Consider the following 17,962-nt stretch of genomic DNA (forward strand, 5'->3'; position numbering starts at 1 on the left):
GGCGCCTCGGTGACGTCACGTCGCCCGACGACACACACAGCTTTTCGGCAGGGGGAAAAAAAGCGGAACACCCATCCATCTACGTCTGTGAATGTGTTATATCGAGGTATTTTTCTCCCTCGGACGAAACAAAAATCATCATCAGAAAGGAACAGAAAAAGATGGTGGATGAATAATGTATTTAGAAAGTTCAGCGCGTCGTCGTGGTCTTAATAACCAGAAGAAGAAGAAGAAGAGAGACTCTGACAGAATTATTATTATTATATATATATATTTTTTCACGTGCAGAGAAGAAAAAAAAGTTATTCAGGTCAGGGCGAGAAAATGTTTGGCGCCGAAAATCTCGACTTTCCGTCGACGACGACGACGAACGACGGCGACCTTTCCATAGATGAAAAAATATCCGGCTGCAGCAGCAGCAGCAGACAGCTGAGAGACGAGTTTTTACACGACGCCATCTTTCTTTCACAGTGTCTGCTGCTGGTGTGGGAGGCCCTTTTTTGCCCGTTTCTCCAATACCAGTTCACCCATTTTTAAAAAATGGTGGCCACAAGGACGACCGACTTGAGAGACTAGTCACGTTGTTGGCTCCGCCATTTTGAAAATTAAAAAGAAAATAGAATGTTGGCTTTGGTGGAAGAAAGGAGGGGGGGGGAGAACAAGATTTTCTTTATAGATAAAAGAAAAGAAAAAAAAACTTTGGGAAATTTCTCTCTCGTCTAGGGCGTTTAATCGCGTGTGCCCGTCAGGTTGCCGAAACTTTTCTTCGACCCTCCCATCCCCCCCTTCTGTTTTGTTCTATATTGGGAAAATCCATGTTGCTTGATTTCTCCGCCAGGAGGATAAATCCAAAATGGCCGCCGCCGTGTCGGCGAGACGGGCGTACTCACAGGCGGCAGTCTAGTCGTCTAGCCTACTGTGTCAGTCTAGAGTGAACATCCGCCGTGAGAAGGTGGTTCAAGTGGACTTTCCACAAGTACGTAACGTGTGTCTCTGTGTGTGTGTGTGTATCTCTGGTTGCTTCATTCCTCCAAAAGTGAACTGATAAAAATCTGGGCGCAAGAATAAGATTCCCCCGTTTAGTTGGAACAATGTGATCGAACGTCTATTTACATACACACACAAGTCAGAACGTCGGCCATGACGTTACGGCCTTGTTCATTGCCGTTGTCGAGGGCATTCTCTCGACTACTACCATGGATGGTTTAGTAGTTGCGACTAAAAGGTGATCTTGTTTCTGGCGTTTCTGGCTGGCTCTTTTGTGGTTCGCACCCAAACGAGTGTCTATGTGTATCCATCTCTCTCTCTCCTGTGTGTGTGAGTGTGTACATGCTCGGAAGCCAAAAAAAAAGTTGTGTGTGTGGATGTGTGTGTGTGTGAGGAGAATCGCCTAGACGAGGAGCTCTCTCTCACTGTTGGTACGGGGCTTCTTCAACATTTTCGAGAACTGCCATTATTTTTGGAGAAGTAGTTTATCCCTTCTGGCGTCTGCTTTGATCCTGGTTTGGCAAGTCACCTTTAGAATTGTTTTCTGGTTCTGATACACTGAGAGTGAGCCGAGTTAAACGATCGATTTAACATTGTTGTCGAAAGTCGAGTAGAAGAAGAAGGGGGGAGACTCTCAAGGTCGTTTGTTGGATATGATGTCGTCGCCGTCGTCTGTGACTGCCACTGGAGGCGCTTCGGTCGCGGCCTCTGCACCGTCGGTCGCGGCCTATCCCAGTCCACACCTGAAGCAAGTTCTACGCTCTTACCAATCGGCCGCCTCGAGCTCGTTGTCGGGACCCAATGGAATCCTGGCTGGGCCGGAACACGGGGCCGAACAAGCCGGTTCAGGTCTGGTTTATTATGCATACCCCAATCTACCTCTGCCTGTGGTAGCCACATCAGTCAAGTCGTCTATGGCCGATCTGTCGTCGTTGTCGTCTGCTGCTCCCTGTAAAATCCGAGTCAAGAGCGAACCCATTGACGAGAAATCGTCGTCGTCGCACGACAACTGCTGGTCGACACGCGGCGGTGGCCAGCACGCAGAGTACGACGAGTTCAAAGTGCTGAAACTCAAACGACCGGCCTATTATGCCACAATCAAGGACAAGGATGCCGTTGATTTGTCCTCGAATCGCGACGCAGCAGCCGCTGCCGCCTCAGTCCGGACCGCAACCAAACCGCTTCTGCCATCGTCACCGCAGCAGCAGCAGCAGCCAGCAACAGTGCAGCCACCGCTGCTGCTACCATCGTTCCCTATTTTGAGCGCGGCGGATCGAGGCTGGAGTCACGCTGAACGAAATGAGACGCAGCTGGAGGGCCAACCGATCGCTTGTTTCACTGTCGGTGGCGAGCCGCGCCTTTGCCTGCCCCAAATCCTCAACTCGGTCCTTCGACAATTTTACGTCATGCAAATTCATGCCGTCTGCGACGAATTGCAGATCAATTGCTCCCGCTGCACGGCCGAGCAGCTCGACAGCCTCAAGGCAGCACCGGCCATTCTGCCCCGATCTGCCGCCAGCTGCGGGCTCATTACCAAAACCGACGCCCAGAGGCTGTGCAGCGCCTTGCTGCGTCGCGGGCTCAACGAAGCCAGTGCTGGATCCGCTCCCGAACCGCATCGAACAGGGCCGGCTCAACAACTGCCGGCTACTGCTGCTACTCTTCCTTCGGGCCCTTCTGAAGTCTCCATGAAGGATTGCATCGTCAAAAAGGAACCGGAAACTCTTATGGATGATGAAGGAGGCGACAACACCACCCGGTGTAGTCGCAAAAACAACAGCAGCAGCGGCAGCAATGCCTGGTTCCGCGTCTACCACCAATGTTTCGGCAAGTGCGAGGGTTTGTGCAAGCCGGAATTGTATACGTCACCAGACGCAGTGTGCATCGAGTGTGCCGACTGCAGTCTGACTCTGAGTCCCGCTGATTTCATTAGTCACGCCCATCGTTCGGTGGAAAATCGAACATGCCATTGGGGTTTCGATTCGACCAACTGGCGGGCCTACCTCCTTCTGGCCCGTCGTCAACAACAGCCGCAGCCATCCAACGAGGTTCTCCTTCATCAGCTGGACGAGTTTAAGAATCGATTTGGTTGTTCTTCATCGACAGCCGCTACGGCAGCAGCGGCAGCAGCCGTGGCCGTTAAAAGGAAACTCCAGGTAGATTATTATTGTTATTAACTGCCCATTAAATCCCACCAGACACACTCGGGAGTGGGCTTCCTGTTTGACAGCTAATGAATCCCCCCCTTCTTTCTTTTTTCTGAAAAAGAAAACTTTTTTAGCTTAATGGATAAAATAAAAAACTATTATAATCCAGGAATGTGGTCAGACATTTTATGCTCCCTCTCAAAAGTCTGGAACATAATTTTTACTTAGTTTTTAACTGACTCGGACAATGTCAAGATCCAGTTTTTGATGGCTGTAACTTTAGTTTCCTTTAGTTTGTTTTTGAGCCAGTTGACTATAGTCTCGTCGTAGTGGTCAATCAGTCACGTTCATCAACGATAACTCGTCCTCGTTGCCTCTGGTGGAATAAGAAAATTTGTGGAGTACACATTTCCAACTGTAGGCGAATCGTATAAGATAATGAGGAAGAGGGGCATTTCGACGCACGCCACGGGTAATTGCGCAGTTGATCACCATCCAAGTTCCTTGAATTGGGGCCACATGAGTCACGACGTATACGTACGACTTTTTTCTTTCTTTCTTTCAACTTCTTACCCCCCAAAAGGAGAGTCTGTCGATAGTGACGCCATTTGTTCGACTTTTTCTACGCGAGATAATTTTAGTCGGGAATTTTCTTCTTCTTCTTTTAAAGTTATTCGATTGAAAATAGGAGAGGGGGCGGAGGGTTCATTTTTCTATTTTCCCTTAGCACCTCAACCTTTTTTCTTTTTCTTCTTTTTACGAGGTGAGCGGCCAAGACTTTGCTTTTGACTTGTGGGTGGAGCTCCTACCCAAAAAGAGGTGGGGGAAAACTTTTTTTTCGAGAGAGAGAGAGACTGTGAAAGCGCAGGCCTTCCATATATAGGCCGATTCGTAATAATCATTTTCTTGGAAAGTAGTTAAAGTCGGACTTTGCGCGCCAAGAAGCTCGTTATTTTCCTAGGCCAGTCAACAAAGGAAGATCTCACTAATTGTTACCATCTGGTTAGCATCAAGTCGAAACTTGATAATAAGGCCGTCAAAGCCAAGTAAGACGAGAAAGAAAATGAAAACACATTTTCCCTCTAGTCGATCTCTATAGTAGAGAGAGAGAGAGAGCTAGCTAGCGTAGGCGGTGACAGTCGAATGAAGAAGCAGAAGAACGGAGGGCTTCATCGATCGCTTAGGAGCTAGGAGCGCTTCCTCTTTCCCTCTTATAGCGACCCACAAAGAGGGAGGAAAGAGAGCATAGGAAGTAGTAGATGACGTCGTTGTTGTCTTGATGGCAGGCTGGGAAAAAGTATAGTACTACCAAGGATGTTGAAGGGGGAGAAAAATCGATGCCAACTCTCTCTCTCTCTCTTTCTGGAGGCGGATATTGTATACTCCGCCATGGACATAAACACGTCGAGCTTGTGACCCTCGGCGAATGAATGAGCTCCACTGAAATATATATATCTGTATGCCCACCCCCGCCTTTGCTGCCCAGCCAAGGCATTGCAATCTGATGGTATTTTTCTGATTTCACTAGACGGCCGAGGAGCCCATGAAAATGAGTAAAGTCTATCTGGCGGCAACAACCACTGCAGCCGACATAATGGTGGAGAACCAGCACCAGCACCATGCAAAGAGGTACAAAGAACATGGCGGTCGCCAATCGCCAGCCGTCACCACGCCCTACGATCCGGCGTCGACCGGGTACCATCATCATCATCACCTCCACCCCGCCGTCTACAACAACAACAGCAGCGTCGGGAGTAGTGCCTATGGCAATGGATTGCGTGAGTCTCCTCCTCCTCTCCAGGAAACTTCATCGCGAATCCCGCACGATAAGGCCGGACAGCCGAATGTGGCTTTGCTGGCCCCGCCCCGTCTCGCTTTCCATTCTGCCGCTCCACCTAACGCCTACGCCGCCGATCCTTTGCCGCCGCCGTCGGTCGGCAACCCCGAAATTGAATTGAGCAGCACCGACACGGAAGACTCTGAATCGATACCGTCTCACAATGGAGGTACGACCCTCTCGCTGGCCATACTATTCTTTATATAACATAAGAGAGATCACACAACGCCGCGTGCAACCATGTCCTGACGGCCCGGTGATGTCACCTTAATCGCAGTCAATGGACGACATGCGACCCACACAATCTTGATGCCCACGTTTCATCAAATAATCTCGTTTGTCTTATTTTGTTTTTTCTTTTCCTTGGATTTCTTAATGTGCAGATGAGAAACAAGTCTGGGAGCTACCGGCTAATCTGGCTCAAGAAGTCAGCTCAGTTGAAGAGCTTCTCACAAGGGGAGGATGTGATTCAGCCAACAGCCGGTTGGTACTCCAGGTACGAACCCCTAAACAAGAGTTCCCCCCTCCTATTTTCTTTCTGACTCTGTACTGAGGTATACTTTTTTCTCACACATAGGCATTTCGCCGCTTGTGCTTCCGTCTCAACTGGGCCCAGGAGCAGCAGCAGCAGCAGTACCCACCAACAACAACCAACAACGCTGTTCTCAAGGTGAGGAAACCCTTTGGAAACCTAAATTCCCCGTTATACTCGAAACGAAAAATTAATTGTCGTTTTTCTTTCTTTCTCTTTTGCAGTTGAGGACAGATTTGACGGAATGCGATGGTAGCAGCACCAAGTACAAATCTACTTAGGTTTCATCTTCTCGATTTGAGATTTCTTTTTTCTTTCCTCCTCCTTCGTTTTGTTTGTTTTTGGTTGCGTGTGTGTGTGTGTGTGTGTGTAGTTTGAAGAGCAAAGAACTCGACTGCGCCTCGGTGACAAGTGGGGGGGGGGAGGCCATCAAAATGAGCTGTGCGGAAGCCTCACATAAAATCGTGCCAATCTCTTTAGAAAGAGGAGAGAGAGAGAGAGAAGGACTCTGTACAATATCCCCCAAACACACAGACACACACACACACCAAGTCCCTCCCCTTTTCCCCCCACACACAGACACACTCTGCCCTGCCCGTGAGTGTGTGTGCTTAAGCTCGCGTGAGCGTCCTCTTGGGTGGGTAATCCCGGCCCTGTCTCCCTTATCGTAACTCTTTTCCTTGTTCTCTTCTTTACTTAAAATGAAACGAAAAAACAAAAAAGAGACGAGGGTAAGACACTATTGGACGAAATCGTCAGGATGTTGAAAGAAAAAGAAAACAGTAGTTTACCTTTGAATGGGGGGTAGTGATTCTTTGATATATATCTTATCTTCTCTATCTATCTCTAATTCTTAAACAATTTATATATTATATATACGATATCGACTGTATATACAAGAGAAGAAGTTGGGAAGTTTAGTGGAGTAGCTATTCAAAGAAATTGGATCATGATGATGATGCTCTATTTTTCCCCTTTTTTTGAGGCGACAAAATCGGAGGGTGATAAAGTTGTGTGTCAGCTCAATTCGGCTACGACCTGATTGTGTGTAATTTATAATAATAATTGTGATTGGATTTGAGCCGAGCCCAATGTTGGCTCATCCTCCACCTCCTCCACGATTGTGGTGTTTTTTTTTTGTGCGAAAATTGTTAACATCCGACCGGGTTTAAAACAAAAGTGTTAAAAGAAAATAATAATTTACCTCTCCCCCCCTTTACACACACACACACACACAAATTGTTCTTGTCCCCCCAGCTTCTTCTTTTCTATCTGTCTCATGTTCACTTTTTAAAAATTATCTATAGTTTACGTAACCTAGCTATAAACAAAAAAAAAATATTCATTAGAGCCGCGGACACGTTAAAAAAAAACCACCCCCTGCCCTCCCCAATGTTATGTGCCCATTTGAACAACCAACAACAATTTCGAAAGAAGAAAAAAAAAAGAAAAATTTAAGCAGCGTGCATTACATGTTTGTGTCAAGTCTGTTTCACTGCCAAGGGATCGACTGCCACACCTGAGCGCGTTTTTGTTTCGGCACCACCACTGATAATGGTCCGATATATCTATATTATCTACATATATATACATATTATTATATATATATATCTGTTTGTTTTTTTTTTTCTTTTGTTTTTTTATCAATTATTCGTTGAAAAAAGGGGCCGAATTAACTGGGAGATTGGGCGTATGGGTGGAAAGCTTTTTATGAAAACCAGAGAAAAAAAAATGCGAGAAAAGAGAGGAAAAAAAGTACAAAATTATTACTATGTCGGATGTGTTCACTGGCAACTCAGTTGATATGAAAAATCATCGATTCATTTTTTTTTTTATTGTTGTTGAATTTTCCCTTCTATACGAAAACAAAAACAAACAAATCGGAGTGAAAAAAAGAAAACGGTCCTCCACCACCACCGCCAGCCCAGAGACAATTTTGTACACATTACACACACACACACACACATCTCTTGTGCGCGCGCGCTTCTACCGGTGTTATGTAAAATTGTGACATAATTTCTTTTGTTCAAGCTAATCTCTCTCTTCTGTCCTGACTTTTTTTTTTTTGTTTTATTATTGACACACAAACGAGACATAAAGAAAGAATGAAAAGTAATCGTCGATATTATTCATTAAAGAAACACAAATAAGAGGACGAGATTGACTCATTTCTTTATTTGTATTTTTTTAAATCTCTTTCTCTCATGTCTATACTGCATTTATGATGTTTCCGCTTCAAAATCCATCTTTTTTTTTCATTATTATTATAAAATATTGGAATGATTTTTTTCCTCTTCAGCCCGATAAAAACTTGTGATTTTTCGCTTCAATGATAATATTGGAGAGAGAAAAGGAAAAAATCTGAATAGACTTGAAATTGGAACGCAGTTTTTTCTTTGTTCGTCTATCATCTTTTTTTTTTTTTTTATAAAAAAACTTTTTTGGTTGTAATCCAATTCGTTTGATCCTTTCGGACTCGAATCCCTGTAACGTGCGTCACTTTCAAAACGTAACTCGATTGAACTCAAAGACGGAATCACCAAAAAATCGGTTGACAAATCGAGAGACATTTGGTAAAAGAAAAGATTGAAATTTTCCTTTACAAAACCCAATGCCTTCCGTTATTTTAAAATTCTGGTCGTCGAATTTCTCCAGACAGTCGGGAGTTGCTAGCTGCTAAAAATTAACTTTCAACTTGGCAACTTTTCAAAGTAGTTCTTTTTTTTTTTATTCCCAAAAAAAAAAGAGAAATTCTTTTTTGGGTTTTCTTATTCGAACGTACCAACTTATTCATACCACAAGACTTGAATGCCAATTTAGAGAAATGCAGGTTTTTGCACGGTTGAATGGCTGAGCAATTCAACTCGAAAGATGTTTTATTTAAAGCTGATCCCCCCCCCCCAAAAAAGAAGACTTTAAAGCTCCGGAAATGATGCTCTGTTGAACTTTATTTCTTAACAATCTGATTCGATATAATCTCGGTTCGTTGGGATTTATTCGTTTTTTTTTCCTTCCCCGTTCAAAGCTATATTTTAAAAATACTAAATTAAATCTTTTCAATTGACTTGGAACAGTTTGCCTGATGGTCGTTTCAGAATTTATAATCCGGATCTGCTCGACTTTTTCCTTCTTTAACCGTGAAATCTCCAACTGATGGACATTGATTCCCATTTTATTTTGTAAACTAAAAAAAAGAAGAAGAAAAACGAATTTTCCCGAACGAAATGATTTCATGCCGAGGTTGGGGACAGATGGAATTACCAAATGTCAGCAGACGCACAACACAAAATCCATCTTTTTCAATTATACACTATCGCTTAATATTTGATTTGGTTCCAGTTCTCCGAAAGCTTTTATTTATTTACTCAATTAGATTAGCATTTGATTCCATCTGCATCTGTGAAATGGTAGACAGCAACATAACTCTTGATGGAAACACTGTGGGGCCCGTCTGCTGGCGATTACATATTTTTAAAAAATAACAAAATTTAAAAAAAAAAAGAGTTTCGTCTTTCAATTTCAGTTCACGTCGGTCAAGAAGCCGGCGGCGAAGGGACGGTCGACGGTCGGCATTTTTTGAAAAAAAGATTATTATAAACAAGTCGGGAATGCTCGAGTTTACTACTACACCAATAACATTTTGCAATCTGGAAACGTTTCAGACATTGTACGAGCAAATGTCAGATATTATTAATGTCCATCTGCTATCATGTGAATTTCACGGGGGGGGGGGGGGGAACAAAAAAACCCGAGCAAAGTTAAGAAAAAACGTGAATAAAAATTGAGCCAAGGAATGCTGGCAGTTGTACTCGGCTGCAGTTTTGTTTTGTTGTCGTGTGCAGGCGGTACCAAAACGGGAGAGGCTTCTACCATAATCTATATCGAGACTCCCCCAACCGACCAACGTGAGTATTATAGAAATGGCTGCCGTCGCCATGTACACACAACAGCACCGAAATAGTCATTTTTTTTCTCTCTCTTTCTATTTTTTAAAAAATGGAAGGAAAAAAAAAAGTGTCTGTCGAGGAGAAAAGATGATGACCAGTAGCAACCGACTGACTGACTCTCTTTCCTTTTTCGCTTGACAGCAACGGAAAAATAAACCAGTTGGAACGCCGTCAAGAAGAAAAAAAGGAGGAGCAGTACTACACAATATTTGCGGTTTCTTTCATCAACGGATTTTTAACCATCTAAATTCTCGACAGCCCAAACAGAGACAGACAGACAGAGTCTGTCGTAGTCCTATATTTGTACACTGCTGGAAATGTGAAATATATCTAACGGGAGCTGGAAGAAGAAGAAAACAAGACAAAGTTAAGGACTGTGAAATGAAAGTGGTGATTATAGGCCCTAAGACAAACGGTGCGTGAGTGTGTGCGTGTGTCGCGGCCAAATGTGACGGGAAACTCGGATCCCGCGGACGTGAGCATTTGCAAACGCGTGTGAGCTCTCCACTCTTTTTATACAACGAGGCGTCTAAAACGAAAAAAAAAAAACGAAGAAAAAACGTGCACAAATAAAACGTATATTTCCGTCCACGTCCATGTATAGGAGGGCGAGTCTTTTCTGCACACACAACGTATAGGTCGCGGTCTATTTTGAATATAGCGAGAAGAAAAATAAAACGAAACAAAACAGCAAATCAACGACAAATCTGTGCATTGCTCGACCGCAAAAGGAGCTAGAGAGAAACGAACGTGGATGAAGAAGAAGAAGGGACATGTGGTCATTGACATGATAGCCCGTCGTCGCTGCTGCTGCTGCTGCTGCTGCGCACTCGCCGACGGAATATCAATAAAGTCACGGGTTTCTATACGATTCGCTGAATAATGCGAGAGAAGAAGACAAAGTCTGTTTTGTGTTTAGAGAGAAAAAACAAAAAAGATTCGTCGACATGCGCTCGCCCCTGTCTATGACACTACATCGCGCCGGTTGACAGGCTTTTTATACTGTCTCCTAGTAGACAGCAGAGTCCCAGGCTCTCTCATGTCCTAGGTCGTAAAAAAGTCGATATATCACCGGGCACTAAATTTGTGTGTCTTGTGAAAGCCCAGCAGCAGCCACACCACCAGGCTCTATACCTTTTTCTGACCCTTTTTCTTTATTTTCTTTTTCTTTCAGGCCATGAACCCGGACCCTCCGAGTTTTGAACCACCGCCAGCAACACACACACAGACGGTGAAAGTCCGAGAGAGGAAAAATATCGTCATAAAATTCTTCTCTTTTATAATATTCCTAGCGCCAGCGCAGTCTTATTCGTCCTCGGAGTGTGTGCATAATATGGAGGTACCGTTAACCCACTTGAACTTGAAACCTCCGTCAGCCTTTTTTTTTTTTTCGAATTCTATTCTTCAAACGAGGCCAAAAATAAGAGGAACCTAGGTTGTAGGTCGTTAACTTCGTACTGCATGACGCTTGGATGTTCAACGAAAGTCTGGAGGTCGTTAAAAATCAATCCGAAGCGGATCTTCAAACGGAAAAATGTCCCCAACAGTCGAAGAAATATGTGGGGTATATTAATCGTCTAGTATCCTCATGGAAGACAATTTTGATCCGTGACTGATTTGGACTTAAATTATTTAACCTAATTCGAGAAGATTCTTCAAAAAAGTTCAGGAAAAAACCGCTTTTCTTCAAACATCACACAATCCCTGATTGCATCGTAACATAAAGTTACGAAATAAGTCGAGACTTGACGTTCAATCGTCTCTCTCTCTCATGAGAACTTTCAGCCCCGCTTCGATGCGGTGATTGATTACCGGAGAATTCGTGACGACATGCAAAATCAATCAAATATGCCAAGAGCCGGTTTTCGGGCATTATTGCATCAATGTACCACGAGTGAATATTCCAATATCTGATCGATCGTTTTTAAAATCGATTCGTCGCGGAATGCGCTCTAATTGGCAGCGACCATCGACCTGAAACGTGTATTACAAGACATTCCAAACAAACATTTAGGTTTGTGTATTAATCTTCAGACGTAGACTCGATAATAGCGTTGCAAATCTAGTTTTGCCAATATCTAGTTTTATCTTATTAAACTCGGTTTTATTTGATTAATTTTAATTTTTTATGAGTCAATTTTCGAATCATTTTTGCAATCTGGCAAATGCAAAACCGTGCCGTGACAGATTGCAGACAACCAGTTCAGGTTCAGCGAACGATACATGAAAGTATGAAACCGAAACGTCTTTATCGTTTTAAATTTTCGACAGTGTGATAAAATACTAAAAATTATACATAAAACCTACAAGGAAATTGTTCGTGCACTTCACCACGATCATTCTACTATTTTGGCAGGTATGCTTGTCTTAATTTTGTAAACCTGAGTGTGTGAATTATTTTGTGGTGTAAAAAGCTGGCAGGTACAGGAATAGAGCTCTTTTCTTTCTTGTCAGAGACTAGTCTGAAGTTGAATTAGAAACAAAAACGAAGGCATCATTTTAGACATTTCATTGTTTTCTTGTCAAACATCATCCATGTGAACAAGTCACTTGGTAGTTGTCGTTGGTTTTCACTGTTCAACTTAAACAAGCACTCGTGCAGGTTTTTTCAAAACATTGAGGACTAGCTGAGTTTTTAAATGAGTTTAAAAAAGAGTTAAAACTTCATAATAAACTGAATATTATCCAGTTTATTATCTTGTAATTAACTGTAAAAAAAAACTAAATTTTGATTTCATTTTATCATATTTTCGAAAAACCAAATGATTGAATTTAGTTTTATTTCGTCTTTTTTTAAAACTAAATTTGCAACGCTACTCGATAGTCTACTGCGATGAAGATTTCCACCCAACGACTCGAATCACCCGGATAATCCGGCAATGTGAAAACCCCGCCTATATATAGATCTTACTGCACACACAAACGATTTTATGTACTACGTGTACAAGAAACAGAGACTCTCTAGCACAGATTGTTTCCAGCCAGTTAAAACGCCGGCCGGCAAAGTCAGCACTGCTGTCTAACCTCAATCCTCAAATGGGCAGGTCTTTTTTTTTTTCTTTTCCAACAGTATACGTAGGAAACCATCAGTGGCGTATATAGCAGCAAGCAAGCTGACCGCAGAGTATTATATGGTCTCAGCCCAACCGCCATCACCACATATTATGTGGGCACGTATTTTTGCCCGGGTTGTACTTTTCCGGGACATTAACAATTCCAACAAATAGCGAGCAATTCCGTTTTTCAAATACGGGATGATCATTTTGACCACCGATTGATTCACATTATTGTTGTTAGTTTTTATTATTACAGTGTTTTTTTAAAAAGGTAAACTGTTTGAATAAACTCTATAATACACGAGATGTGTGTGATGAATAAGGCGAGGCTAATCATTTTTCCTTGGGAGCTTGATGGAAATAATGATTAGCTCCAAACGAGCCAAAAAGAAAACACACAAAGTCTCTGTTTTTAACTGCGGCTTTCGTGTGTCGGGATTTCTATCCCGGAGCCTAAATGATTAATGGGCGCATTAAATTTGTGAGAAAATAAAAGAAGGGCCCCTTTTGTGTGTTTAGATTTATGCAATATACTCTGGGGGTGTTATTCCCACGACATTCCTTGGTTATTGTTACCAATCATATTTCGTCCAAAGAACTATTTATTTTTTAATGGCCGACTGTGTGTGCGTATGTCTATTCCGAGTCATATAATTTACACAAGCCCTGGGATTGTCATGTTTGTATCAAAACGTAGAGAAAACACGTACACATTTCCCTGATAGAACCTACACGACTACTCCATCTCTACTTTTATATGCCATATTATATGGATAAAAAAAGGAAATAGCGAAGCGAAAACGACTTTGTCTAGACAGCTGGGTGTCACAGAGTACAAACATTGCAGTTGCCTATTTGAAACCAAACTATCGAGGCTCATCTCGCGTCGTAAAAATTTGTGTTTTTTTTTTTTGTTGTGTCTACCCAATTGTTTCGGACAAAGTTGCATGAAATATGTGTTTCATAATAGTCCATCTGTTGGAGCCCGGATGTGTAGGTAATAATCCTTCAAACATTTTCTTTTGTTAAAGAGAAAGCCAACCGTTCCCAACGAACCCTCCCTTCTAAACCGACATTCTTCTGGCTGTTACGGTATCCCCATTAGGTAATGATACGGGGACCAGAAAAAAAAACCCACGGTTAAGAAAATGAAATAAAAATGAGCGCACAATGTACAGCCTTAGTCAAGTCGGCAGTGTGCGGTTTTTGACCAAGGAGAGCAGTACACGGTTTAGTATTGCTCCCTGAATTCCTTTTCTCCCTTCTTTACCTCCAAACTCTAGAATAATGAATCACGAAGGAAAGATTGTGGTTTAAAAATACATGTTAGACATCAATAGGATCAAAAGAGCATTCACATTTTTGTGCTTTTTCTTTTCTTCGTCGAAGAAGAAGACCTACTCCGCCAAAAATTAAACCATAAATAACACGATTGGCAGGCGATCAACCGGCCGACGGCATGCCGAAGAAACATGTTAATGAAAGAAAAAAGAAAAACCCGAGATTCTTGTATACAAAAAGAAAAATTGCGGCAGGCAAAGGTTGAACTCGCTTTGGAACAGACGAGTGGCACATTTCAATGGAAAACCAACAAACATATAAAGAAGAAGAAGAAAAAAATGTGTTTCTCTTCTAAACGGCATCCAACAGGCTAGAAGCTGCCTTTTCCAAATCCCAGCTAGTGGCCTCGAGCGCCTTGACACACACGGCCTTGGAGCACAATCCCAGTCTGGAAGAAAAATAAAAAAGAACCATTAAAAATAAAGGAGCCGGTTACGAGAAATTGAATGTTGCATCACAGGTGTTTTAACATCAGCAGACTAGACGTCAGAGAGAAGAAAACTAATTCATTTTTCCCTTACCGGTAGAGTTTTTCGACCTGGAGAAAGCGAACGGCTTCAAATACGTTTCCATTATGGATGACCAAAGCCTGCTTAATTTCCGCTTCGCTGGCCCAAGGCGTAGAAAGCTCCACTTGATTCAAAAGGGAAGAGGTACGTCCACCATCGTCGACATGTGGCACGGACGGGTTGATGGCCACCATGAAGGGACGCACATGGGCAGTCTGGACGGCAGACATCCTACTCGGCCCTGGAAGCGCATAAATCTGCTGTGATGAGGGACACGAAGGAGGATACAACAGCGACGACGATTCATCTGTCCAAATGCCAGGCTTGGGATAAATGGGCTGTCGAGCTGCCTCCTGAGTCTGATCCTGGTTCTGGCGCTGCAACTGCTGAATGCGATGGTAACCGTTGGCAGATGACGTGCTCGCTACCGTCGCTGTTTGGACGGATGATCCCATGGCAACGGAAAAATCATCTTCGAAACCGTAGACGTGCTCAGCTTTGGCTTTAGATGGTTGCTGCCCGGAAACCGTTGAGATGCACTGATAATTTCGCGGATTGCTTCCATTTGATTGGCTCAGCGTCATTTCCCCTAGTGCTTGACCCAACCAGTCAAAAGCTTCGTCTCGCTTTTTCTTCAACTCCTCCGTAACGACAGGTCGTGCAGGTGATGTGTTTTGACTCGACGGCGGAGTAAACGTCGGGGTAGTAGGCTCGAGGGGCACCTCGGAATAATAATGCGGGCTATAAACCGATTCAGCTGCAGATGTCACCAGGCTTGTGGTGGTAATTGGTGTATCAGGTGCTGCTGGTAAGGGTGATGGATAATTAGCGTAGAGCCGATTTTGATCAGGAAGGGCCACTAAAGGCTCGATCAGCTGCTGGTAGAAAGGCAAGGGCGTTGGGGCAGCTGAGGTCGAAACGGGAGTGTCTGGGGAGAGATCAATCAACAACGACTCTTCCCGAGAACTGGAAGAGATTGGCTGGTTTGTGTTTGGCATCGAAACTGGACTTGCAGAACCACCTTGAGGTTCCATCACGTCATCGTTCAAGCGAAAGTAATTGAATTGCGTTTTCGTTTTTACAGCTGCTCCAATTACTCGACGCGGAGATTCTATAGACGTGGGATCTTTCATTTTGAGTATATCCACTGGCTCCATTGGATTTCTTAAGTAGACTTCATCAATCGCTGCGGGACTTCCCCAAGACGGCCCAACAGAACTTCCGTGACCTGAAAACGGAATTTTCATTGTTGCGGTTGAGTAATACCTTTTTGGTTTTTATAGTTTGCTTTACCAGTATGAATGAAGGAATGTCTAAGGGGTACACTTATGTCATCGCCGTTACGCCTCCGCAAAGGCTCAGTCCAGCACCGTGGAAAAATGCCAATTTCAGACGTACGCTGATTTTGTCCAGTCCACCAAAAGAAATCCGGTCTGTATGCAAAGGAAAATTGAGTTATTTGTTTAGAATGAAAAACATATACATACAATTATGTAAAGATCGATTCTCTCGATAGAAAAAAACTACTGCATACCGTCCGTCAATGACAGCAATGATGTCTCCATCAACAACTTCTAGCTTTGATGCGCCAACAGGTACATCCCATTGAGGTTCTTGTCGGTCCTCACCTCGGCAGCGCACTGTTACTGGAGATTGTGAAGTCAATTCGATTACGATTTCACTGAAACGTGGGCGATCTGCGGGATTGGCCGCCCAGCAACGATGCATCAAATTGCAAATGACTTCAGGGGCCGCAGGAGGATCAATCAATCTTTCGCCTTTTTTATCGATCTATACGACAAATAACGTGTTTGTTTTCGCCAAATGTTTTGAATTATTCATGTAAAATTACTTTATTGAGAATTTCGTGTCCACTTAAACCAGCCCATGGTTCTTCGCCAAATGTGTACATTTCCCACAACGTAATCCCAAACATCCAGACATCTGTCAAATTCAAATGATAAAAAACGGTATTCTTGAAATTTGACGGAAAAATAATTACCAGTAGCAAGACTAAATTGTCTTAACTTTAAGGATTCAGGAGCACACCAGGGAAACGGCACTCGCCTTTGTTCAGTCATGACGTAACTATTATAAAATAGAATAATATTAATAAAATAATTTGAATAAATTCCAGTTAATCAAATCTGCTGACCAATCCGAACCAGGAGGTAAAGGACGAAGAAGACCAAAGTCTCCAATTTTGGCCTAATATGAAATTAAAAAAAAAAATAAAGAGAGACAGACATTGATTGCTTTCAATAGTTGTACCTGGGTTTTAGAGGTAAGGAAAATATTACGACAGGCTAAATCTCGATGAAGCAGCCTACGAGATTCAAGGAAAGCCATTCCGGAAGCAATCTTAATACGTAGTTTAGAAAATTAAATATAATTAAATCAAGGGTTATTAAGTTTCACTGTTTTACCTCAGATGCAAATTGCCAAAGAGAGCAAATAGATGTATGAGAGCACTCTTTGTGTAGATAGTCCAGTAAACTGCCTAATGGGGCAAGCTCTGTAACCATCATCAAGGGGTGTGATAATACAACCCCATGTAACCTAAGGATACCAGTCATTTGAATGCAATCACAGAATGTACGCAGAAAAGAGTTTATACCGTATGAGGCATGGGTGCTGCAAGGAATGCATGGCTTCTACTTCTCTTACAAAATCATCATAAACAGCTTGATGCTGAACTAAGTCTTCTTTAAGTACTTTAACTGCAATGAATTATAATAGTAAAGTATTTAAGTTAAAATATTTATTTACTTTAACTGCAATTTACCTGCAACAGGTATTGTCACACCATCAGATCGATTCCATTCTCCTTTGTGCACAATCCCAAATGATCCATCACCAAGTTGTGTCCCAATTTTCAGTTCCTAAATAGTAATACAAATATAATGTACTGTCAATCGGAATAACAATAAGGAAAATATCACTTACACTTTCTTTTATCAAACATGTTAGGCTACTAGAATTTTGTTGTTGCTGAGTTCCTGTTAATTTTTCTAAATTCTTTGCATCTTTGTTAGCACTTTGGTTTATAAAGGTTTGTATTAGTTTTTTCTTCAGTGTGCCTTTTCGTTTTTTTACTGTATCCAGAAGCCTGCGTGCAGCTGGCTTTCCCATGCCAATACTCATGAGGTCATCTGTTGTAACATAATCAAAATGGGATACCCTGGAAATCTGTTGAAATAATAACAATTCATTAATGGACACACCCTGTATCTCCTAACTGAAATAAATTCATAATTACCTGTAAATCTTCAATGATTCTTTTAGAAAACTGAGACAGCTCAACATCTTGAAGTAGTTGATGGAGAAGCGCGAGCTCTGTATTATTATTATTAGCGATTCCAACGCTCATTTCTGTTTTTATTTAAGCCGAAACAACAACCTAACAACTAGGGAGTTGTCAACAGGAAAAGGGCTGACAATCTTTGACTGGAGGGAAAGCAACACATGATTTACCAACAAAGTGGGAAGCTGCAGCAGTTACGACATATTTCCGTCAAGACTATCTATTTGGTCAGTCAAGGAAATCAACGGTTTCAGATCGATCGACTGGTTCGTTTGACACCATAATGTAAATAAACAAAGTGT

The 17,962-nt window shown here is 42.6% G+C and overlaps 2 protein-coding genes and 1 long non-coding RNA gene across 3 annotated transcripts; 2 read left to right on the forward strand and 1 right to left on the reverse strand.

Annotated features, from left to right (window-relative positions):
- The first annotated feature begins 903 nt into the window (after window positions 1-903).
- Window positions 904-7,890, forward strand: LOC124195873 (ski oncogene-like). The gene is made up of 5 exons (XM_046590496.1): window positions 904-3,143; window positions 4,663-5,140; window positions 5,355-5,467; window positions 5,549-5,641; window positions 5,728-7,890. The coding sequence occupies exons 1-5, from the start codon at window positions 1,641-1,643 to the stop codon at window positions 5,782-5,784; spliced, it is 2,244 nt and encodes a 747-aa protein (XP_046446452.1). The 5' UTR covers window positions 904-1,640; the 3' UTR covers window positions 5,785-7,890.
- A 6,111-nt stretch (window positions 7,891-14,001) lies between these two features.
- LOC124195871 (activated CDC42 kinase 1-like) lies at window positions 14,002-17,950 on the reverse strand. The gene is made up of 14 exons (XM_046590494.1): window positions 17,831-17,950; window positions 17,616-17,763; window positions 17,303-17,545; window positions 17,142-17,238; window positions 16,974-17,076; window positions 16,783-16,915; window positions 16,628-16,717; window positions 16,512-16,564; window positions 16,359-16,444; window positions 16,209-16,300; window positions 15,891-16,147; window positions 15,650-15,789; window positions 14,369-15,584; window positions 14,002-14,235 (listed from the first exon to the last, which is right to left on the reverse strand). Exons 2-14 carry the CDS (start codon window positions 17,724-17,726, stop codon window positions 14,139-14,141), a joined length of 2,718 nt encoding a protein of 905 aa, XP_046446450.1. The 5' UTR covers window positions 17,727-17,763; window positions 17,831-17,950; the 3' UTR covers window positions 14,002-14,138.
- On the forward strand, window positions 16,196-17,517 carry LOC124195883. Its single transcript, XR_006875457.1, has 2 exons — window positions 16,196-16,326; window positions 16,391-17,517. It is a non-coding gene; the product is annotated as an uncharacterized LOC124195883 (long non-coding RNA).
- Window positions 17,951-17,962: the final 12 nt, after the last annotated feature.

Source organism: Daphnia pulex, chromosome 6 (genome assembly GCF_021134715.1).
Source record: "Daphnia pulex isolate KAP4 chromosome 6, ASM2113471v1".
Taxonomy (NCBI): Eukaryota; Metazoa; Arthropoda; class Branchiopoda; order Diplostraca; family Daphniidae; genus Daphnia; species Daphnia pulex.